At 37.4% G+C, this 24,693-nt stretch overlaps 1 protein-coding gene across 22 annotated transcripts in view; it reads right to left on the reverse strand.

The window, feature by feature from the left end:
• Positions 1 to 24,693, reverse strand: part of FAM13C (family with sequence similarity 13 member C) — a 137,257-nt gene that overhangs the window by 83,580 nt on the left and 28,984 nt on the right. For all 22 annotated transcript variants that reach the window (XM_080598570.1, XM_080598568.1, XM_080598569.1 and 19 more), the window contains one exon: positions 11,914 to 11,960. In XM_080598570.1, coding sequence (XP_080454696.1) covers positions 11,914 to 11,960 — 47 coding nt within the window. The remainder of the gene's footprint in view (positions 1 to 11,913; positions 11,961 to 24,693) is intronic.

The following is a 24,693-nucleotide window of genomic DNA, read 5'->3' on the forward strand; positions in this document are numbered from 1 at the left end:
TTTGATTTTTATAATCTACATGGAGCTCTAAGCTAAACTGATGTTAGTTCAGCTAACCTGAATTAACGTACCCAGAACTGTTCTTCTGCATACATTATAAAGCAGTTTCAGCTACCAGACTGCAGTAGACAAGCAGACATATAGAAATCTTTCAAACAAAAATACCAAACCACAAAAGCAAATCAAACCACTGATGCATAAGTATATAATAAATGAAATACTTTACTGCTTTACAGGTGTATTTAAAAATGAACCTCTTTTTGGCATAGAACAGAGCAAATGCATTCAGAATGAAATGGACAGATGAAGTTATTTCAGAGACAGAGAATGAAGTGGGATGTTGATGTAACATTTGTAAGATTCTTGTATTTTCCTGGTGACCACTTCATAATATTTTCATTAGCCTGCCTCACACCTTTCAGCTCCACTGAAGGGAGACTAAACAAGCTGTCTGTCATATCAAAATATAAGGGATAAGTGTGCCGCCTCCCATCCTGGAGCTCGGACACAGACGGTCTGTATGCTTGCTGCACCTCTGGCTCCTGCAGTCCTACCCTGACTGCACCACAGCTTTGGCAGGAGCAAGGTGTAAATTTACTCCCTACTTGGCTACCCAACGATATGTTAGCTTCATTGCAAAATGACACTGTATTTTCTCTATGGTTTCGTGACACCTGAGACTGTAGTCTTTATATGGATATTATCCAGGAGTCCACCCACACTGTACTTTCACCATCTGCTTTCCCAGCATAACTATATTACACTTTTACAAGTCTCATAAACTCTTGTATGGTCTTTCTTGGTGCTCAGATGGGACCAGGCTTAAAATATTCTCGAAAAAACCCACAACATTCTAGAAAATTTTCCAATTTTAATTGTGTACAGCTTGTTCAAAATCCTGTTACCATCTTGCAGGGCAATCCCTGATCTTCTGAACAAATCTCTTAAAACAAAACAAAAGAAAAGCAAGAAACCATGATACAAATCATTCCCACAGGATTCTACAGACTACAAAGGGATACAGTTGTTTGAACAGATGAGGATATGGAAGTGCTTTTTCATATAAAATTGTGGTTTTGAAAAAAACACTACATTTTCTGCACCACAGAATTAAGAAAACCTAAAATATACACAGTTAAGAACAGAACTGGGGAGAAGAAGTGGGTTCTAACTACTCTGCTGAAAACTTCTGTCAATTTGCTTCTCTTAAGAGCAGATGGTGAAGGAGTTGTTGATTTGGTATTTTGAAGGGGGGGCAATGAAAAAAAAATGCATCAAGGATTTTACTGGAAAGACATTTTCCATGAGAAAACAGCTGCAGCATGCAGTTTTAATGAGATACTGTATCTGTGTCACCACATTATGTTTTTAAACTGCCAATGGTAAAGGATGAAAGCTGACAATTGTAAGAGCTCAGCTAAAACTTTTTCTTAGATTTTTTGTTTTGGTAAGGATACATAGTCATAAAACAGCAAAAATCCAACTACAGTCTGAATTTCAGTCAGCATATAGTCTTTCCTGTTAACAGTTTTGTACAGTCTCTAGAACAAGCAAGTGAAAAATGTAAGCAGCAGATTTCTCACAGCTTTCTCTGAAAGACAGCTAAGCTTTTTTCATGCTGAAACTAAAACCTAACAAGGTTGCACCATAATTTTTTTGTTTCATAGATATTTTTTACCTTGACAGCTCTAACATATTTGTTTATTTATTCTCACATTAAAAGAGTAAATGATCCAGACATCAGCCTTCTCGGAGTTACAAAAATATTTTTCAAAATCATCAAACACATCAAACGAATTAAATATCAAAATTGATTTAGAAAAAACATTTCAGCAGTGTGATTGGAAGCTTGCTGGCTTTTGATGTAATAAGCCATATTTTCCTTTTATATTTGAAGTGTTCCACCTGCAGGCTATTAGATTTAGTTCGTTGCAGAGAAAGAGTCAAAAGAACTGATAAATAGAAAATACCAGCCTTTTTTGCCAGCCAACAGAAACATTGGAGGTGACACGCAAAGCTAGCCAATATGAAGTAGCTCAGCATGAATTTTCCATTAACTCAGGAATATGCTATTTATATGGAAAAGTACTGAACTTGAAATCTAGGATGAAAAATACTGCTGCTGACATATCCATTTCAACATACTACAATGAAACCATAGCAGGTTCAGAGAGTTTGTTTTCATGAAGGTTATAATGTGAAATGTAAGGTTATTCCTTCTGAATAACTCTAAACTCACTATATCCCCATTATTATTTGGAAAAATGTTGTATGTAACATATGTGATGTAAAAATGCCAAAGCTTTGGAAAGCCCTGAAGGGAAATGGAAAATTCTTTGGAAAACTAGGTGGCAAAGAAATGTCAGTTTCATTAAAAAAATAAATAAATGAATAAAAATCAGTATCCGAGAAAGTAATTCAGCAGTCACTGAAAAAAATGACAGCCTTAACTGTTAAACTGCAGATTGACCTACATATTCAAACACATACCTGGTCAAGCCCGAGGTAACAACAGCTTGTATACTGCCCACTGTATAGTATAGCAATTGTAACACAAATTTAGCAACCCCCTACTAAGTCAGTATATCATGCTTGGGAAAAAAAAGTAAAAAGGATGAAAGTAGTGTTCAAGATCATGGTGTTGTGCATAGTTTGATAAATAGATGCAAGGTGCAGTTATCTTTCAAAGTGTAAGAACAAAATAGCCAATATGTGTGTTTGTATAAAGTCAAAACTCTGCCTCAGTTTGCAAGGGGACTTTATAAAGCCAACAGCATGCTCCCAGTTATTCTGCCTGGGCAGTGCCACTGCCTGTACGCAGTGGGACAAGCAGAGCCCTACAGACTCTAAAACACTGCTAGGGGTTAAACCAAACCCTAGCTCCAGTCATGCCCAGACATTAGAGAAAGTTTTTGAAATTCTAGAGCCATGTTCCTAAGCACTGTTGGCTTTTGGTGCTGACTGTCACGGTGCTACCCAACAGAGAACCCCAGCAGGCGCCTGGAGGCACCATCCACATGTCCTATGTCTTCGTTAGCCACAGATGGACTGCATGAGATTTTTCTGACTGCTCTATGAGAAAAGTACCTGTGCCACTTCTGAGGCATGCAAAAATGAAATACCCAGAGTTTCCATTCCTTCCATAAAACAGTACCAAGCACTGCACCAAGAACTAGGGAAAACATTTAATTCTGCTTTCTTTCCTCAGCAAAAGAGTTTTCCTTTAAAAGGCTCCTACAAACCAGGATGAGGCTTTCCTTTCCTAGTAGCAATGTGGCTTAAGAAAAGGCAAATAGTTACAAACATTTCCCTTCATGACAAAATCCAAGCAGTGCACAAAATTGCCCTTCAAAAACAAAACCAAATCTTTTTTCCAGTTGCCAGTAGCCTCATATTGAAAAAGCTATCTGAACGTCTACGGCTTTGTAAATTTATCTAACAACAAACTCTAATCAGAATAATACATTATGACTCAGATGTTCAACAGTATCCAGTTACACAGTTACTAATGAATTTCTGACATTGGCCATAAACAAGAATAAATTCACAGTTACCCAGAACATCAGCTGTCAGCTGTAATACTCGCAAAACACTTATCCACTATCAGAGAGCTGGCTAGAATCTTTTTCATTCTACACTCAATGAAGTGTCACCAAAACACCCTGTATTATCAGGAAGGAACACTCTGCAGAGGGATATGGGTCTTCCTAAAAGTTTTTATCAAGAAATCTTTTTGGATTAAAAACTCTTGTGGAACATGGTAAGAGGATGACCCAGAGTGATCTGAAAATAAAACATTCTGCAGTGAAACGAAGGGTACAGAACAGTCCCTCATGAATAAGGCAACCTCTTGGAGAGCTAAGAATTAACTACAAGGCAGCGAAACTAAGTTTCTGTTTTGAGAAGAACAGTGAGACACATCAGAAGAAGACAGATATATTTTAAAATCTAAAGCACAATCACAGAAACAGAGCTCAAATAACAGAAGGCAGAAGGGGAGAGGAAAAAGCATCATGACGTGAGGACCGCTGCCTGCTAGACCTGCTGCTGCAGGACGCTGACTGCAAGTGTCAGATGTGTGATATGCACAGCAGTACTTTTTTTTTTCTTGACAGAAAAAAAAAAGGTTTAAGTGCATATCACAGCACAAGCCTTTTTCTGTTCCCCTCAATTGTGACATTTGCAAAGACATTTTAGAGCACAGATCATGCACTGTACACCACACCTATTGAAACAGGTCCCTTTTCTTCATGTTAGGAGTTTGGATTTTACCAATGTTTTCCCTTATTCCTTTAACGTAAAAGCCTGTGGCACATGACAAGGGGGTATTGGGACATTTACTTAATAAGTAAATTCTCTCAGCCTTCTCTGCAGAATAAGAACATTGCTTTCAAGTCCTTTAAGTGGTAAAAGAAAAAGGATGCCCCGATACTTCGAAAGAGTATCTACAGCATCATCCCCAGTGGTTACATTAAAACCCCCAGAAATATTTTATCACAAGTGTTCAGAGGAATGTGTAGTGAAAACCAACAATAAATAATATTTTTGTTAGCAACCAAAATTTCACTACTACATAAAGAGCCAAAACTTACTTTAATTAATTCACTGAAGTTAACCGTAATTGAGTCTTCAGCTTAGAGGTAAACCAAAGCAAAACAGAGCATTTTAACCCCACATGCTGGAGATTCAGGGATGTTGAAATATTAGAACAAATTTATAATTATTACGAAATAAGGGAAAATCAGAGGCTTTGCATACTGCTAGTGGTTTATAAGTGCCTTCAAACTTGAGGTTCAGAATGCTTCATTAAACTTGACAATTAATTAGTGGGCCTGATGATCTCCTCTTTGGCAATCTGAAATGAGCAGGAACGCCTTTTCAGGCCACATCCATCCTCTCTGGAAACGTTTTGCAGGATGTTACAATAACTATCTAGCATTTCTGCTCTCTTGTGCTAAGAGTTTTTTTTTTTTTCACGTTTTCGTGCCATTACTCTCAGTTACTACATTATTCTGAAACAATTAAATAAAATTAAACAGCTGGATTGCCTATGGTATCAAAGAAAGCTTCAAGGGATATCAGGGAAATTCTTTCCCAACCTGCCACAATTCTGTCCCAATAATAAGGCAAGATCTGATCCAGATTTACATCATGGGCCAGTAGTCATGGAAAATAACATTACCACTGTTTTTATGATAAATCATATCCTCTAATTTTCAAATTCTCTTGACAGTCCTGCTGTGCCATAAACAGCATTAATGTCACACTAGAAGAAAACCACACATCCTAAGTGCCATTTCAGAGAAAGGTGTTCATAAAATTCATAATCTGCTATTTTCTAGGCTCAGCTCTTGTCAAAGGTATATCTGCAGAACAGTAACAAAGTCAACAGACAATAGAGGTCTTCAATATTTCTCAAAAGGAACAGATCCCAAAAAGCAAAACATATTTGACCATAAGAATAAAAACAAAAACCTAAAATATTCCACACTAACGATGTCATTTTATGAAAACATCTTTGCATACCACCTTTCCCATGAAGTTTGAGTACTAAAAAACCCACAAGATATTGAAGCTAGGGTAGGAAGCTAAGATAAATTCAATTAATTACAGAGTTCTGCTTTTCATTTCAGCAGCAAATAAAATCAGCTCTGAGACGCTTTCTTTCATACCCTTCCTGTGTGAAGAAAGATTTACTCATTAACTGCCTCTAAAGCTAAGGAACTGCTCCAAAAGGAGAGCCCAGGACGAGGCTGGATTACCACAGCTGCTTACACTGGCAGGCAGAGGTGCAGTAAGAGCAAGGAGCGCAGCCTGCACCGCTCTGCTCCCCATGCCTCTGCGCTGCCCATTAACACCAGAACATCTCTGTCCAAGAGCTCACCCACAGACAGCATATATTTACTGTACGTGCAAAAAGACAAGGCTATTTATATGTTTTGCATATGATTGAATTACACTATCACTACAGCACACAACAGCAACATTCTTTATAAAGCACCGACACATTTTATGATAATTAGAAAGCCCAATTAGCTGGCAATTCTCAAAACACAGGCAGATTTTGTTTGATGCAGCAATAGTTGAAAAGAGAAAAATTTAGAAGAAAGAAAGTCTTCATAGTATTTGAAGTTACAGACAGAACATAAATCTGTAACTTAAAGTATAATTATCATATGTTTGAAATGTGTTCTTAACAAGGGCTCTGACTTGGGAACGTGTTTCTTGACTCAGTTCTCCAGCATTTTTCCTCTCATTGAAATAACTGCCATATAGTTTCTCTGGAGAAGAATTTTGTCTTGAATTATCAAGAGCTAAGAGCAAATGCAACTTTGGCTTAGCAAGTTATATGCCATCATAAAACATTTCAGAATAGAAATACAATCAGCTACACTACTTTAGGTAAGGCTTAAATGAGAGACAGTTACTAACTACCTCGAGTTAGGAAAAAGCCCTGTTACCAAATGGTTCCGTGTGGTTTATCACTGTCACTGTTAAAGCCCAAGGTGATCACATTCAGTTCCCAGTCAAGATGCGTCACCAGCTGGATCCAGAAATGCAGCCTTGTTATTCCAGAGTAGCAAAGAAAGGTGCCAGCATTGAGATGCTGCAATTTAATGAGAGACAGACTGTGAAATTTGGAAGTAAAGCAAACCCAATCTCAGACTTGGGACAAACTCTGGATTTTGTAGCTCAGTACTGTCCCTATTGCAAATCGGACAGCCTTCTCCTTTTACATACACTGCCCAAAGCTCTTAATTTAAATAAACTGTATTTTCATAAGAAATCAATAAGGAAACAGTTTGTGTAATTCCAGTTCTTCAGCTCCACCCACACAGTTGATATGACTCATGATCCTCAAAGTTGTTTCAGCTTTCAAGGATATTAGGACTTGCCTCATTCATTTTACTGTAGCAGTAGTTATACTGAGATACAGACACCTGCTTTACAGCTGCGTGAAAAATAAGCTACTTGACAGCAAGTAAGGTAAAACTTTGCTTTGGCATAAATTCTGGAAAACTTCTTCCTCAGTCTGCCATGCTCCCTGAAGAAAGGGTGAAAAGTCAGCAAATTTTAATGACTGCTTTTAAGGGGAAATTAGGGAAATTTGAATAATTATACTTGCAGATTGAAATACAGTAACCTAAAGCTTCTGTAGAGATCTACTGTCAAACCCCCAAAGCTGAAAGGGAGCCCACTGAACTACAATTTATAATGACTGCCAACAGCACCTCCCAAGGATTTTGCACATGTCAGTTGTCATTGGATTTAATTTTACTGGTGACTGGATGAAAACTATTCACTTTCATTTGGAAAATACTCAAAAATTTTTTCCTCCTCCCCTCCCAAAGTGAAAGTTAAAAATGAAATCTTAATGTTTGGCACAATACTTACTTACAAAGAGTTTCAGTTACATAATTTATGGCTTCATTCTCATCAAATCCACTTGAAATATTCCCTGCTGCATACACTATATCGATGTATAGGACTCAAGAGTGCACGCACACACATGGACAGATACAGCAGGACTGACCTGGTTCTGGAAAGCAGATCACATTAGCTACAAACATTCATGATGATCCTTCCACATCTATTAGAGAAGATGTACCTGCATCCGCTTAGTCTGGATCTTTCCCTAAGTACCTACATACAATGCTCAAAATCACTGGACTAGCCTTCTCTTGACGAGCCTGACTGTGTGAACCTTTGCTCATCAATTTTGCCATCCTTGATCTTCAATTTTAATTGCTGCTTCATTTGCATATTTTATGAAGAGCATGTTAGAAGAGTAAAGGAGGGAAGTGAAACACCAGCCTTATGATCCTCTCCTTCAAAACACACTTTCATCCATTTCAAACTTTTTTTTGTGGACTTGCTAGTTCTATATCATTTTTGACAAAGCTATCTTGATAGGTGGGACTAAGTACATCAGTTTTACATTGCTAAAATTTTAAACTCTAAGCCTTCTGGCTACTTTGCACATCTTTTTCAAAAAGGTCATTGGAATTATATATACTGGGAGACATATAATGGAGCTAGGCAGAACAAAACATCAGTCTCCCATAGCAATAACAGACCCATGATAGTTTTTGTGCCTACTAGATTCAACAGTATTTAGCATCATGTACAGTCAGACTAGTGACACTACACTGGTTATAGTGTGGTGCTCTGGGGTGTTCCTGAAGCTATCCTTGAATTCACCACGCACAGTTGGTAAATCTAATTATATTTAACAATTAGCTTTTACATGAAAATAAATAACAACAAAAAAAGCCCAACAGAATGCATCTGCCAAAATCAATTATTCGCAAAAGAGAAATACCCCACAGTGTTTCTAGAATCCCATATATGCTAATGTCTGTCCCCAAGAAAGACACTTTATTTGCCCTTAATAACAAATGTACTTTAAAGGGACTAAAATTGCCTGGCTAAGCATACTGATAGGTGTCTGTCAAACATGTTTTTGTACATCAGATTCCTAAGCTGACAGGTTTGTATATGCATCAAGTTAAGCAACAGAAAATCAGTCAATAGCTATCTTGTGATAGCCTACTGAATTGCTTTAAAAGGGCATAATAGTAAACCAGCTAAATGAAAGACACCTCTGGTTACAGAAAATTAAAATAGCATCAAAGTAAAGTAAATGAAAGTCTGTAGCTTGTTAACCAAAAGTGAGAGTCATCCTCACTTTTCCATTATAAAAGGAATTTGATAAAAGTTAAATAATCAGGAAAAGTTTTCATTCTAGAATATGATACAAAAATGCAGTAACTGAAAAAGGGAACCGCTATCCTGTTTTATCTGAGAATGCCTGAATTGCCAAAGAAACTAGCTCCACCATATAGATGTATTAAACAACAACTACTGTATTTAATGTCAGTGATGTTAAGGCAGGTGTGAGGTATTTAGTCTCACTAAGTTCAGAGCTAGACATGAATTTTGGCAAGCTGAAGTAGATTTACTGTCCTTTCCCAGTCACTTACTCTTGATAACACTTTCCTCTACTGATGTATATACTGAGAAACTGGGCAGCACTTAATTGTGCTTAGACTTAACAGAAAGGTGATTTTTTGCTAACAAAATACCAGTACTTTGATTCTGAATCAGTAAGCTTTACAGTACATCCAGCAGGTTTCTTAATTACAGTACCTATTCCCATCACAGCATACTGAGGCTATGGCTCTCTCCTACATATTTACTTCATGAATCTTTGTGCAGTACAGATCTTTTGGGTAGCAGACTGGCAGATTTGTGACCTTCTGATGGTGGTGGATAATTTTTTAAAACCAACAATGTTGCCCAATACAGGTAGTGCCCCTACTTGCCAGAAGTCTAGTCACTTCATTGAGGTGCTCCATTCTCTGTTTAGACAAGAATCTGCCAAGCTAACTCAAATGACCTGTTATGGGTAGTCCATCCTATTTTACCAGAAACAAATTGCTATGCGTTTTCACTCCAGCAGAGCTGCAGTAACAAACAGTTGGGTTTACAGCTTTGTAAGTGGTACCCTTTACTGGCTTAAGGGTCTGTAAAGTGATTATTCAACTACATTCTCTTAATTTTGTTTGAACAAAAACAAAAAATTGAGGAAATTCATAACAGTAATTGGCCCACTTGCTGATACGTATTAAAAAAATAACAATGCACTGCTTCTGAGACAGGCATATTCAAAGTTGATTCTATGACAAAAATTACTTGTTGCCGATCTTCACCAGATCTTGGCTGTAGAATAACGAACACCATTATTGCATACATTGTAGAATAATGAATACTGAGTTCAGTGAGACAGGTGAATCCAGCTGTCCCAAAGAAACACAAACTAGGTTTGAATTTGCTGCAGAAGTTTCATTTAGCAAAAAAAAAAAATCACGTCAAATGTATTCACTAAAATATTTTGGATGAGTTTTGTTATTTTTGTTTTTTTTTTTAAACCAAAATTTATGACACAAACTCCAGATAGAAAATTTGACTTTAAATTCCCCTCCTTCCCCAGACTTTAACTGAAATTCCAGAGAAGAAAGTCCTAATTCCAGTAGAGTTGAAGCTGAGCCTTTCCAGTCTCCTTACTATTATGTTCTGCTGTTTATAAAACACATACATACATGTATGTATTTAATAAACAGTGGAACATACATGTGTTACATTTATTATGTAAACAGTGAAACACACATATATATCTATACATACATATATATACAAATACACAAATATACACACTTATTCATTGTAAATACTGAAATTCGTCTGTTTTGTAAGGTGGATGAACATCCAAATCATCACTTACCAATGACTGTGTAAGACACAAAGGAGTTATACTCAGTGCAGTCAGAAAAAAACAATTGCCATTTGTTCCATTATGATCCAAAAACAGAGAAAAAATGTCCAGAATTGTTATTATCTACTGAACCCAACACTGAATCTCAGATTCAGATATGAGTTAGGTCTATATGCAAGTCTTCCACCAGGCCTAAACAATCAGCATGATTTAGAAGATACCCTCTCACAGAACAGGATTACTTCAAGCAGTGTTTGGCAATTTCTATAATGTTCAAGTCTCAACACCAGGAGGTACTACCTGCTGGCAAATAGAGATAGTAGCCTTTGAAATCTTCTCCCATGACTTTTGTCTCCCAAATGATATATTATAGTCTCTTATTGCTCTATGAGTATTTGATTAGCTTTTGGGAAATGCCAGCTTGTCTCTGCTTCAATAGCTTTGTCTAAAACCTTGAATTATCTTCCCTACTTCACTCAGAAAGCTATTTCCTAACTAATGCAGTTTATTAATGTTCTGCATTTCTGGCAAAGCAAGCAGAATTTTAAGTGGGATTAAGTAGCAGTGTCTGGTGTTCCAAAATATCTGGGAAATACTTAAAGTTGCTCTGAACTATAACAACTTTACCTCTGCTTTTTCACTGCAGAGCACAATTAACTTGGCATCCACTGCAGTGTTTCAGTGGAATCTCAGAACAAAACCCACAAAATCTGAAAGATGGGAACATGTACTATGATTTTCCAGTGATTGCTAGCTTAGTCCAAGTATAGCTAATGCAAAATGCAAAAAAGGGTGTGAAGGCATTACTATATTTTTAAGCCTTATAGGTAAAAAATATTCCCTTAAGAAATTTTTTGGCTAAGCTATGGTCCCGTGGTCAGACAGCCCCCAAGTCGTATGCTGGAGAAATGATGCAAGAAAATCTAGTCTTGGGGCATAACAAAATACTGCTTGCTTACATAAACTTAAGTCTAGTAAAAGCCAAATCCTTCTGACAAACACAGCAAAGGATTTCAGCTTTGTTTATGCATCAGTTTTCCTCTCTCCACCAAATTTAACCATCTGCATAAGGCATAGTCGTTGACCACCCCACTCTGCTCCAAAAGTAAGCTATCAAGATGCTGATTTCACTGCCAACATCCTCCCCTTCCCAGGAGTAAGTGAACACAGTTATTTATATATTTATTCTGAACATATCTCAGCCTCTTGATGCAATACCACACCAGTGAAAAGCCATGAAACACTTTGTGAAACCAGGCCGTTCATGCTTGCACTTTAGGAAATCCCAACATGTGACCCGTGATATAGGCTCACACAGAGATATACCCGTGTACAAGCAGAATACAAAATTAGAGAAATACCAAATAATTAAAGAAATAAAGTTAAAGCACCCAAGAATCTAGAATACACATCTGTTTGGTGTCAGCGAGTGACTTTAGCCTGCTAGGCTATCTGTCTGTAGTTCATATACATTACCATTAAGATTTGAGAATTTTCATTTGGGGGGGGGGGGGGGGGGGGGGTTACTGCTCCAATAAACCAACTGTCATTACATTATAGATGTGTATTATATGGATTGGTAATGAGATATCAAAAGTTTCCATGGAGCCATTAAATAACAGGTGCTTTCATCCTACCTTAATAATGCAGATCTGTCTCTCTCCTCATCTTCTGTATTGTTCTTCTGCACCAAGAAAAGAAACAAAATGTACAAGACCGGGTTTCAGTTCAAGACAAGTTTGTCCGATGTTCTGTTGTGCTGTTCTTGTCAATTTTCATGAAAATTAATTATTTCATACACAATTCCAGTTTATTAAAGCATTTGTAATTTTCTTGTACTCAAGATTGCATGCTATCATTTTCCTATTTCTCAGCCCATGCAAGAGAGCTGGAAAAAAAAGACAATCCTAACAGAAACAGAGGAAAACCTGTTCTGTTTAAAGTATTAAAATAATACTTTAATGACCACTAAATTAGTGGCATCTTTCTGCATATAATAAAGCAATACATTAACTTAGTAGGAATAAACGAAAAGTGTACAAAAAATACCCAGACCATAAAACGTAACTGTATATAGCATCTCCTTAGAGAGGGGGGAAAAAAAGTAAGTCTGTTGATTGAGCAATAGTAGGCTTTTTTTTGTGTGCGTATGTGTGTTTGTTTGTTTTCCTGTTTTCAATTTTCAATGGTAATAAATCCAAACCAGTAGGGACACTTTATCTTAGATTCAAAAGAGTACTTTGTCCAAGCCCAAATTTTCTGACATTGCTGTAGCCTGCGTGCAGTCATCTCTGCTCCCAGAAGTCTTGGCTCTGCTGCTTTTCACACTAATCTAATGCATTACATATATTAAATCCCTTTTTGTTCAAGGAATCTGCAATTTTACACAATTTAAAAGCTATGATAACCCTATAATTGGTAAACAGTGTGGCAAACAGAAGATATAAATTTGAAACAGTAAGAATTGTTAGTTCAATAATGGGAAGCATCTATGGGAATACGGGAAACATCAATGTTGCCAAACTACAAAAATTCTCCCCAAACTACCTTGTACTTTTTACATTTAAGACAGAACTAGGGTTCAGCTGAAAAAAAAAAATCTCAGCAGTACCATTTTCATTTATTTTAAGAGAAGAGAAAATAGAGTTTTCAATCAGATCTTGTGTTATCTGGACTCAACAGTTCATGATGTAGTAGGGAACTGGAAAAAAATATTTTTTACTTTGCTACACTTTTCACTTTTTATTCATCCCTTGTATTTTTTTCCTTCCACAGTGCAGGAATCAGGACACCACAAATATTCACCATTTTGCTGTGTACACATATAAGTGTTATCATAACTACCTCTGTCATGTAGTTATTCTGTAGTAATGAAATATCCATTATGTACTTAAACAGAGCTACCCAGGAAGAGCTTGTCACACACAAAAAGTGCCAAGTAACCTTCTATTATGCCAAGTCTTTAAGCAACTTTATGATAATTACCATAAACATAGAAAACCTGTGATTTAAGCTCCAAGTGAGGAAAATGCTTATGCATATATTTAACTTTAAGAACCTAAATATGCTAAGCACTTGCTAAGTAGGTTGGCAAGCACTGGACTGTTTTGTTAAATAAAGCAAGATCTAATTCTTTAACACACAAACACACACATACAGAGCTGTCAGTGCCTGCCAAGAGGAATTTCATGCATAGCACTAAACTACACAATTTCCATTTATTTATCTTACTAATAGTAATAATGCTCAGGTGAAAAGGAAGGTGATGAGCTCAACAACACTTACATAAAATGGTTTATTATGTGAGAATACCAGCTTGGAGACCCAAGCCTTCTCACTTTCATTCTTGGCTTGAAAAATATAATTTTACAAAAATAAAGCTTTTAAAGAAACAGATTAATACAAATACGTCTTGAAATGAAAGACAATTAAGTATTTACTGCCACAATCAGTTGTCTCCAACTTTAATCTCAAAATGTATTAATGAAACTTCTGGACAGAATATTAAAAATCAGTAGGGGCTGAGATTTTAGTTTTAGCCATATTTTCTATCTCTTTCCAAGGCCTGAATAGGTAAATTTAGTTTTTCTGAAATTAGAATAGAACTTCTATTCTAATTAGAAATTAGAATAGAATTTGATACAGCCTGAGTTTATCTCAGTTGATAATTTGATGGCATGTTATCATTTTTAATTAGTTGAAATGTTTGTAAAAACACACACTAAAATTTTAAAATGTTTATTCATTTAAAAGAAACAGTTGTTTTCAACTCTAAACACCCCACTCGGTGAAAACAGGTATCATCCACTGCAGTAGCAAATAATTGTGAATTCAGCATTCCTCTACACTGACGAGCAGGAAGATAACACACTAAACTCCTAAAAACATTATATAAAGAACATAGCTAAATGTGGCTATCACATTCTCCCTTCCTCCCGCCCCCCCCCCCCCCCCTTTTTTTTTTGGTTGTTCTGTTTGATCTGTATTAAAAACTTTGTTTGGATATATGTTGCCTTCTTACTCTGTACTTGTTTCTCTGCACAAACTTTCAGACCTGCAATATGAAACACTGCAATGCCACTTTGTTGTAGCGCTCAAAAAGCCACACAGGGAGGAAGTGTTTGTCCTGTTCAGTTATCGTTCAAGCTGGCCTGGAAATCAGCTTACTACCTACCTCAAATTCCAACTGACACATCTCCTCACAGGGCACAATTATTTTGGCACACTGCAAGCAAGCTAGACAAATATTTTGAAGACAAAGGAGTTCAAACATTTCCCTTTTAGTCTCTTTTCAAAAGTTCTTGCTAATACCTCAACTATAAGCTTCAGAACTGATTTGTCTTATTGTACTTGTTAGCACAATGTAACTGACTTTTTGGGGGCAAGGAGCAGAAAGAGGATGCATTTCATTACTAATCTGATTTCTGTGAAGCAGAAACATGGGCCATCACAATAGTGTAGGGGCTGGTTTATTTTTGAACTGCGTATTGGGAAACTCTGATTTGGGAAGCCTCTAGCTAGGTGAAACATTAAGCCTGTTAGCAATAATCTAGTATCGGCTAGTTTAGGGGAGAGACATGGGAATGCTCTGGAAATAAATTTCATTGCATTAAAAAAAAAATCAAAAAAAATCACACAGTACTTAGGAGTGGAAGTCACATACAGAAAAGAGGCTGGGATGGGAGTATGCTCCAAACCCACATATTTTGCAAGACCTAGCAAAGGCTGGCAATGTCCACCAATTTTTCCACCATCGAGAAACTCTTGAGCTACTTCTTGGAAAAAAAAAAATCCAAGAGAAGTTCTCTCTATTATCCTTCATAATGCCACAGTTAATTACCAAAATATCATGAGAGCCCATCAGTGCTCTCCACGCACGTAAGCAATGCTATCAAAATTCCTTCTTATAAGAAAACGCAGTTTTAACTTTCTGGGCATTTTAAACACCACCTTGATCATTTGACTTCAACTGCATGGCTGTATTTACATCTCCCTCCCCTATCCTAGTTCCTTAAGTTATCTTCTGGGTAAATCACATCACATCTCACATAGCTCGGGGAACCTGATACCTGTTTGTGAATGGAGTGCCAGACCAGCACTTTACAGAGAAAGTCGTCTCAGGAGACTAACAATCAACAGGGATGTTGACACTTCCCAGAAGAGCAGACCTGTTTGGTGGTGGACAGCAGGAACCAAAGGGAGCAATACAAAAGGCAGTTCCCAAGAAGCAAATACATTTTCAGTTACTCTTTTAACTTTCAACGGCATTAGAGAGTGAGACACTATTTCATTCTCTCTCTCTCTCTCTCTCTCTCTTTCTCTCTCTCACACACACACACGCATGCGTGCTCTTGGAACACATAGTATTGTTCGGCAGATAAAAGAAAATGGGAAGTACATTTGCAGCTACTTGTTTCTATTTAAGTTAAATAACAGAGAGGGCAGAAGAGAGTTGGTCCCAGATGAAGGTATGTAGGGAAAAGCGCACTGCTATATTAAAGATGTGCTTTTAATTAACTTTTATCTGAATGATTATAATTAGGGATTTTACCATAGGTGTGCTTAGAATAAGGACCTTGTATTTCCTTGCGCAGTGCACACTCCCAGGAAATGGGCATTGGGACAATTTCTTTGTCTAACTACTTTCTCAATTATTTTTAAATGTATTGCTTTTTAATTGTTTTGTTACTGAGATTTTCTGCGTGCTTTTTTGGCCTTTTTCAGATTCCTACAGGCTTTACCAGAACCTCAGAAATGTCTTTCAGGTGACCAGGTGCAATACTGGGCACTTAACAAAATATAGGTTCTATTTCATTATGCTTGGATCCAGGAAAACCAGTTCATACAGGGAGTTATAAATTTATCTTTGGACTTGGGAATAAATGGCTCATTTTTGTCACTGGTGCTCCCCATATGGTCCTAATCTCCTTCAGCTTTGTTCTGCATTTATGAAGATTGATATCTCTTTTATTGCTGTATTTTTATGCAGGTCTTAGCAGATGATTTTGTTGCACATCAACTGTTGCAATGCATACTGAATATAAAACACTGAGTAGCTATCCTGATTTATTTGAAGACTAATTGTGCTGCTCAGTGCATTAACTAGTGATTCCTTGCTTTCCTGTTGACATTTCTACTGATAATGTAACAACGTATTGTGAACTGGCAATTAGAAAACATAGGCCAAGAGAAACAGGCTCCTGCTTCATCTGGGATGCAAAGATACATTGGGTCACATTTTTCCTGTGAGTTTTAAATTCATAGTTCAGCTTTTTATTAAAACAGAAAGACAGGGAGGGCTGAAGATAGGATTTCACAAAGGGAGAAGAATAATGCATGAAGCAGAAATATTTAACACAGAAAGTCCTGCCCTTTGTCACATTAGTTCTTGCCAGATCTGCAGCAGTATATAGAATGCAAGATTGTGTTCTGAAATTTTTCTTAGCTGTTATCTTATGGTCCATGGAATAACAAAAACCAAAAACCAACAACACAAGAATAAACAGGATTATTCATCTTTTTCTTATATTTCTGATGATATCTTTATGCTGAAATAATATTCTGCCAGATCCAGTCTCAGAGAAACCAAAAGGCCTCTGCAAGTAGTATCTCCTGAATCATGCAACAGTGTCAAATGGCACATACCTTGGTTTCAGCTTAACAGACAGAAGCTAACGTGCTATACCATGTTCATAGAGCTGTCAGTGTTCAGTCTAGCTAAGAAGCCATTAGGGAAGAGAGCTTCCCTCTTTTCCTCCATCAGTGCGCACCAGGGCAGTACTAGACAGATGGGTGCATGGGGGTATAGGGTCACCTACACATGACACAAGATTGGAGACACTGACCTTTTAGCCACAAGTTCTCATTTATTCCTCATGCAATGTAAGAGTGCAAGAAAATTTGTAAAGGACGTTGTAGAAGTTATGACAGCAAAAACCTAATGCCATCTAATGCCTCCACTACAGCTTTTGCCAACAATCCCCAAATGAGGTAGTCTGTGTATGACCATTTATGACAGTTCAGCTGCTCCTTTTGCAACGTTAACTGAAATTTAATAGCAACTGATGCTAGAAAGCCAGTTATTGCTGAGTAAGTCACCTCAGCCACCTTATGCCTCTTAGTTTTTTCTTCTTACTTTAAGGAAATTGACAAAGAATTGAGGAAAAAATATTCCCATTCTGCCAGCATTTGGAAATAAATAAGGAAAAGGGAGACTAAGTTCCCATTTGGTACTCCTCTTTTCTTTCATTAGACTAACACTCCCCCACCTCCAAATTAAGTATCTGGCTGTAATTAGACAAAAATTAAGCCTTCTTTGAAATCAACTTTGGGATTTCTGTGTGTCAGTTTTCAAAGACAAGCAGAAATACTCTGTGTCTATTTGTTTAAACTTCTGTCCAGAATAAGCCCTTGTTACTGTTGGCTCTTACCAAGAAAGCCTAGAGCATAAAGCAGCTTTTGCCAAGAAACACTGAGATTCTTCCTTGTAGAGTAATTCCCAAGCTTCTGACTGTCCTGTTCCCACAGCGCTTCATTAGCTGAAGAACTGAAGAAAATGGATTCTGTTTACGTAAGAACAGATATTAATAGAGTTCATGCTCATTTCCGTGGCATGCCATGCAAGGACATACAAAATGACCAGTTTACTTGACACAAGTGAAACTCTTCTGCTACTGGGCCACTGGGGTAAGTAGGGTTAAGACAGAAAATAGAAATTTCACTGAGGATTGATTCTGGGGACACAAGAGGGAGGATAAAGAGATGGAAATCACATTAAAAGTAATTTCTAAGTCTCTATTCCAAGAATTTTTAAAGTTCAGCCCTGTAGATCCTACACTCTACACACACATTTTAGCTGCGTTACCTTCCATCTTGCTCTGTGTGTACTAGAGGATGGTTGTATTTAGGTCACCAAACCAAAAAAAATGATACAGAACCCAAGAGCAGACCTGCTAAATGGATTGTCCCTACCTGTCCTCTCCATTCTCTGTGCATCTCCTTATTTCAATGGGGATAGTTGCCTGAGACATGCATGCACCATTTCACCAGCTCCCCTGCTTATCCAAAATCCTTTTTATGGTCAAGTTTCGCACCACCCTTTCTACAGAAATCATAAGAAATGATGGCTTGTGAAAAAGGCTTTTGCAATACAATCTACAGTACAGTAAAACAACCTGGCACATCACAGACTTGTAATGAGGCTTTTCTCTTTACTAATACTGCTAACAACTATATTTAACCAATGTAAAGCCCTCCACACACACACACATCCGGCGGTTCAGCTCATAGGCAAGACCTTTATTCTGAATACCCACAAAAACACTGCAAGCAGTGCTTTATGTAAATGAGGTGCTGTCACTGACTGGAAAATAGCTCGAGCAGACAGACGACTTGGAGACGTGGCAACTATCTGGCTTCTCAAGAACGACAGGAGCCAACAAATAATGCTTATTTTATACTCAAATCCCAATGAACTCCATCCCAAAGTAGGTGTTTTTAGAAGGTTTGAGGAAGGTCTCTATCACACGCAGCTTTTCAGAATATACATTGACATACTGTAGGGCAATCCAGGAAACATACCTTGAGCCAGAGCTGGCAGGGAAATGCAGCTCTCTCTAACATGCAAACTCTCAGAGCTGCTAAAAAGGAAAGATGACATTTTGTGGAAGAGATTTAAGTTCCATGACAGGAAGTGCACTGTGTCACAGCAAGAGGTGCAAAATAGGTAACTAATGAAAAAGGACACGAGGGAAAAAAGAAAAAGAGAGTGAAAATGGAGCACTGCAAAACTGTCTACACTCTTTCAGGTCAATTCTGACAATACTATCACAATTTCTTCCTTTCCTAATCGATTTTCTTTGTTGTAAGAGTCAAAAAGAACAAAATTTTCCACACAAATTCACAGAGAAACTCTAGCAGTAAGGCTGAGACCAGAAAGGCTACCTTGGTTTACTCTCCTTAATTACATGACTTTTTTAATAAAGGCCCATCAATAAACACAGCACGTATTCAAAATTAAAAAAAAAAATAGAGAAGGAAAAAAAGTGAACCACATGAAAAATACTACACACATTTTAAAGGGTATTTGAAAAGCTTAAATGTTACAACAGGTATATTTAAGCTGTCTTCAGATGTTCATTATTTAAAAGCATGACTTAATGTGCACAAACATTTTGCAGTGAAGGCTGGTAAAATTTCACTTTGCCCTGCTCCCAGCCTCAGTCTGACTTTGTCCATTCACCAGTTTGTGGGCTGCCTCTAATGCTTCTAATGAGAACAGGATAGAAATAAATCTCTGGGCCAGCATTAACACAAGTATGGAAACATCCCATAAGAGCAACAGTGCACAGAGTGTGTCCTATTCGCTGTCTTATCCCCTAAGCACAAGCAATGCAGAGCTGAGACAGAGAGCTTAACACAGAAATGGAAATACATGACTTTCTCTCTTCCTCCTGTTGTAATACATTTCTCCCCTCTTTTTGCGCATCAGAACAGTGGGGACTGCTTTTTTTATCATGAAGTTCTGAACTTACATCCATTTCTTATGGTAATTGCTGTTAACTAGCTACAATCTAGTCCATCCCCACTGAATGTAGAACAGCATCAGTAAGAACAGTGTGTTTTCACGGCCATCATCAATATGCTGAGAACCGAGTGGGGAAACAGACCTCTGAGATTTGGTTGCACTAGCTGAATGAGAGATGTTCTCTAGTTTTGATGAGAAATTCCATCAAGGACATAATAAATAATTCCAAGTAAAGTCTTATTGAACCTTGCGCACAGCCATACTCAGTTTCAACTTTGATAAACTGACATTTCTGACCTAAAAAGAGGCCTTGCTGAAAAGCCACCTATCTTTGACGCACACCAATCACATAAAAACCACACAGTAAGAGCACTGACCCAGCACAAGCTTACCAGATAGCAGCTATGCACTTCCATGTCTGTTTCACAAATGCAGAGGTGAAGAAGTCTCAGAAAGACTTCAGTGAAGCTAAGAGAGTTCATAAATAATCTGACTCCTCTAAGGAAAAAAAATCCTTAAGACTAATGACTCTTTCAGATACTTGAATGGCGCTGAAGACTGGAAAACATCAAATATAGTGGCAGTGAACAGAGAGAATCCATCCCTGTGGTATCACTACATGTTAGAGAGGAGCGTAAGCAGCTGGTAAAGGAAAAATTGAAAAAGGATACGGAAACATAGTATTAAAAAAATGCATACATCATATTGAACCATTAATTCAACTCCTGCAATGTGCTTGTGTCTGCCAGTGCTGCAGTTAATAGAGAGTCTATGAGACTCAGAATGCAATTAAGTCTTGGCGGAAGCACAGTTGGAGGCTGTGGCAGTTTCTATAGCAACGTGAAAGGCTCAAGACTAGTAACAGGAGATTAACTTAAAGGCAAGATAAGTACATAAATACAGCTCTCATTTACCATTTTCTCTGCTTCCAAATGGGCAACGTATTTTCCATTTAAACAATATAGAAATGCAGTCAGATGTCCTACTTGTTATTAACTAGGGTAAAAATAACCTTTACAAACATCCTCTTAAAAATTTCTGACAACTTCACAGTCAGGGGATCCATCCAAACTTCCCTAATTAATTCAATCAAAATTGAAAGCACTGAACTTGAATGCTGCCAGAAGATTTAGAATGAGGCTCCAAGATATGGAACAAGACAGCGCGAATAATAAGAGTTTGCTGATGTCAATGCACGGTACGCTTATGAACAAATCCTCTTGACGCATTTTTATGGATTATGCTTCAGATCGGGTTTTAAGTCTCCAGAAGGGAAAGATAGAGTTTCTGTAAGCACCACAGATCTTTCCTTTTTTTTTTTTTTTTTTAAATTCTTTTTTAATACTCTGGTTTCAGTAAGAAAGGCAATACTGAAAAAACGTTATCCAATATTTGTCCTGGCTCTTAAGAGCCTTTAGTCAAAGGTTCAGCTGAGAATGCAGTCACCCTTTTGAACTACTATCCATGCTACATACAAAAAAAAACATGTGAAAGAGATTCCCTGACTACTTCCCTGCTGCAGACAGTTGCTCTGATTTTTTTTCATAATTTAAAAGCAAATTAAAAACGCTTAAGATATTCAGGAACACACATCCATGAAACACAAACATATTCTTGCCCTGCCTTCTGTACCCTTTTCAATTGTGTAATGTAGAGCTAGCTCAGGCACCTTTGCACAGCATTGGGTTGTCCTTCACAGAATCTGTTAGCATCAGACTAATGAAAGAAAAATAGCACTGCTCCCCCAGTGAAATTATTAAGTACATAGTTAATTCACAATGTTTTCCAAGGATTACTGTGGAATATCTGTCTCAGATTACACAAATCTCATGGGCTGACCCAAAGAGTCAAAATCAGTCTTTGTACGGAATATATTACACAAACAGAATTTATTATACAAACAACTATCTGCCCAAAATTAACAGTCAACTTTCAATCAACTGGTGAAATGGGGAGAACAATACTTTCATTTGGGAAAACTCCAGATGTGCTACTACTTCTGGACTCACAGCCTGAGCTAACACAGCACCCCACATCTGATCCCCTACGCTTTTATTCAGAGCAACAGAGACAACCCAAATTACCTTTGGCATAAAGCAAATGGAGTTAATGGATCAGGAAACAAAATATTCAGAATTAGATAAAAGCTGTATCAACCTTTTCCTTCTTCCTTTTCCTTCTATGAAAAAAAAATGGAATGAAAATATTTTCTCTGCATAGATCTGCATTACTTAACTACATCTCTACCCATTACTGTTTACATGAGGGTTTGTCATGTGTGCCACTAGACAGTTCTTCCTGGGACTCAGCCTGGATCCTTAGAACCTATTTCTTCAAAATGTTTTTTCAAATAAACTCTTAAGTGCCAGGAAAAATATTGGATAAAGGTTCTTCAATATTGTCTTTCTTCATCCCCCAAAATGCTCTTACCTCTAGTTCTAGCAGCTTTTACTAGACAGATTTCCCCTTTGAATACCCAACAACTATGCCTCCAAATTCTCATGTTTTTGCTTACATGGTAGCGCTTTTTTGGTTGAAATTTGATGAATTCTTGCCTATTTGAGGGAAAAAATACAGATACCCTGTGAAAATTTCAAGAAGCCACCGTTATGCAATTCAGAATGTTTATTCCACTTCACCTGATATTCCAAGCTTCCCGTGATAATATCCAAGCACCACCTAGAGTAACGAGACTGGCATAGCATTATTCACAGTGAAACGTGTTCTCTTCTGCTACGGTGGGAGGTCACCTGCCACATGTGCAGAGCATAAGAAACCAGTAAGATGGGATTTTCTGTCAAGAGAATAATACCTTCTCCTTTACTTTACCATAAGTAAAACATTTCTTCTTGCAAAATGCCTTGAAAGCACTGTGTTCAGAAATAGTACTCTCTTCTCCACAAAATCATTCCCGAGTCAAAATTAGCTTTATCAGGGATCTCTGCCACATCAACTACACAACTCAGAGTAGACATGATACAGGAATAATCTTTTCATTGGCACAGCTAAGTGCTGATCCATTGAAGGCTTCTAACAGTTGGACTAAAGCCTTCAATCTCTACCCAAAGCAACTAACAGCCAGTGAAGAGCGTGAAATATACTAGAGTTTTCTCCAATATTTTCCCTTCTCAGAAAAAAATCCTCTGCAACAAGAGCTGTACTACCAGGCTGAGATGCATTAAGGTATGAAAGAAACTTTGCCACTCCTTTCTATTGCACCTCCATCAGTGCAATACCTGATTTCTAGATAGGCGACTTCTTGCTTTAGTATCATATTAGACAAAGGGGCAAAAGTTTAGCAGATGTGAAGTGGCTCAGTGATGAAAATTTCCTCCCTATTTGTTTTAATTTAGCAAGGAACAAGAAAGAAAAATAAAGAGTCTCTCTAAAGCCAACTGTTTGTTCTACTCTGTAATAGCAAGAGTTTCAGAGTATAAAATCATACTTTCGCACTTTCAAGAAAACTCTTGGTAGAGAATGGGAAAAAAATGTATATCTAAAGACCACATAGCAGCTTCCAGAATTAATATTTTGCTGAGTAGAAGAACTACAGAAGGGTAAGATGAGAACACCACTTTCAACTTCACAGAAATGATGTATGAGTTGATACTGAAGAATTAATTTATTCTTCTATTTTCCACTACTGATATTTCTTCCCTTTCGATTAAATAAAAAGCCACAACTAAAGACCATACAGGGACAGCAGCAGACCTTCAACTCCAAAGTTAACTTTAAAAAAGAGAAATCCCATGCTAAATAAAGATTTCAAAGGGAACGTTACATAATGTAGAATCTGTTAAGTGGGAAGAAGTTGTACTAAAGAGAACCGTCACTCCCCTCAGTATTCTTAAGAGCTGACCTGTCCTTTAACTGAAGTTACCATATAGCACTTTGAAGAGTTTCTTTTCCTTTTGCAGAGTGTCTGTGGCAGTGCCAAGCTTCTCAAGAGAGACAGCCTAATAACAATATAAAAAAAAAAAGCTGTCTTCCTCTGCAAATAAAGGTTTTGATATTTTCTTCTTTGATTTTGACCCAATCTGAACTTCTCTCTTTCTTTAAAGTAAGTAGCCTTCACTGAAGGAAAACACAGCATCTAAATTTAGAAGTATGTATCTCAGGTATCAGCAAAGGGCTTCAAAACAGAACTTGGAGCAAAACTTTTCAAAGCTGTTGGTTTTTCGTGTTTTTTTTGTTTTTTTTTAAATCATGGCTTAGGAGATCCCTAAGCACACTGCAGAAACAGTATATCTCTGAGTTTTTAGGAAAACAGGAAGGAGGTGAATTCGGTTTTATGATTTAAACTTTAGAAACAGACTTCATAAAGAATGACAATCACATGAACCTGCATTTACTGTATATATTAGAAACAGAGATGTTTGTAAGAATTGACGTTTACATGGATCTGAATTTAGGTTTCACCTGCTTATGCTCTTTCTGGTTAGAAAGCATAGTGACTTTGCTACCATTAAGAACACAGGGTATAAGGAACACTACAGAAGAAGTCAACACACTGCTGCTGCTGCTAGTAACTTACACTCCAGGCAGATCCAGAAGGAAATTTTCTTTTAGCTGACAAATCTGCCTGCAATTCCAAAGTTTCTAGAAGCATCTTTATTCTACAACTTGCAGGAAGACTTTTTTTTTTTTTTTTGTAACATCCAAATTACTAAGGGCAACTGAGAAGAAAGGCGTGCAGAGCTCACTGATTATCTAGAACACACCAGGTTGGTGTTCTGTCAGCAGCAGTTTTCACAAGTCGCTTTAAGCTTCTTATATGAACTGTGCTTAGTGTTAATTAAGTAGATACAGCTTGTCTGAACTGCCCTATAGCGCATTTAATATTTATCTATTTATCAGTTTCATCTCCCTTTTCCTCCACCTCAACCAGCAT

The sequence above is a fragment of the Anser brachyrhynchus genome (genome assembly GCF_964034855.1).
Source record: "Anser brachyrhynchus genome assembly, chromosome: 6".
In the NCBI taxonomy this organism is placed as follows: domain Eukaryota; kingdom Metazoa; phylum Chordata; class Aves; order Anseriformes; family Anatidae; genus Anser; species Anser brachyrhynchus.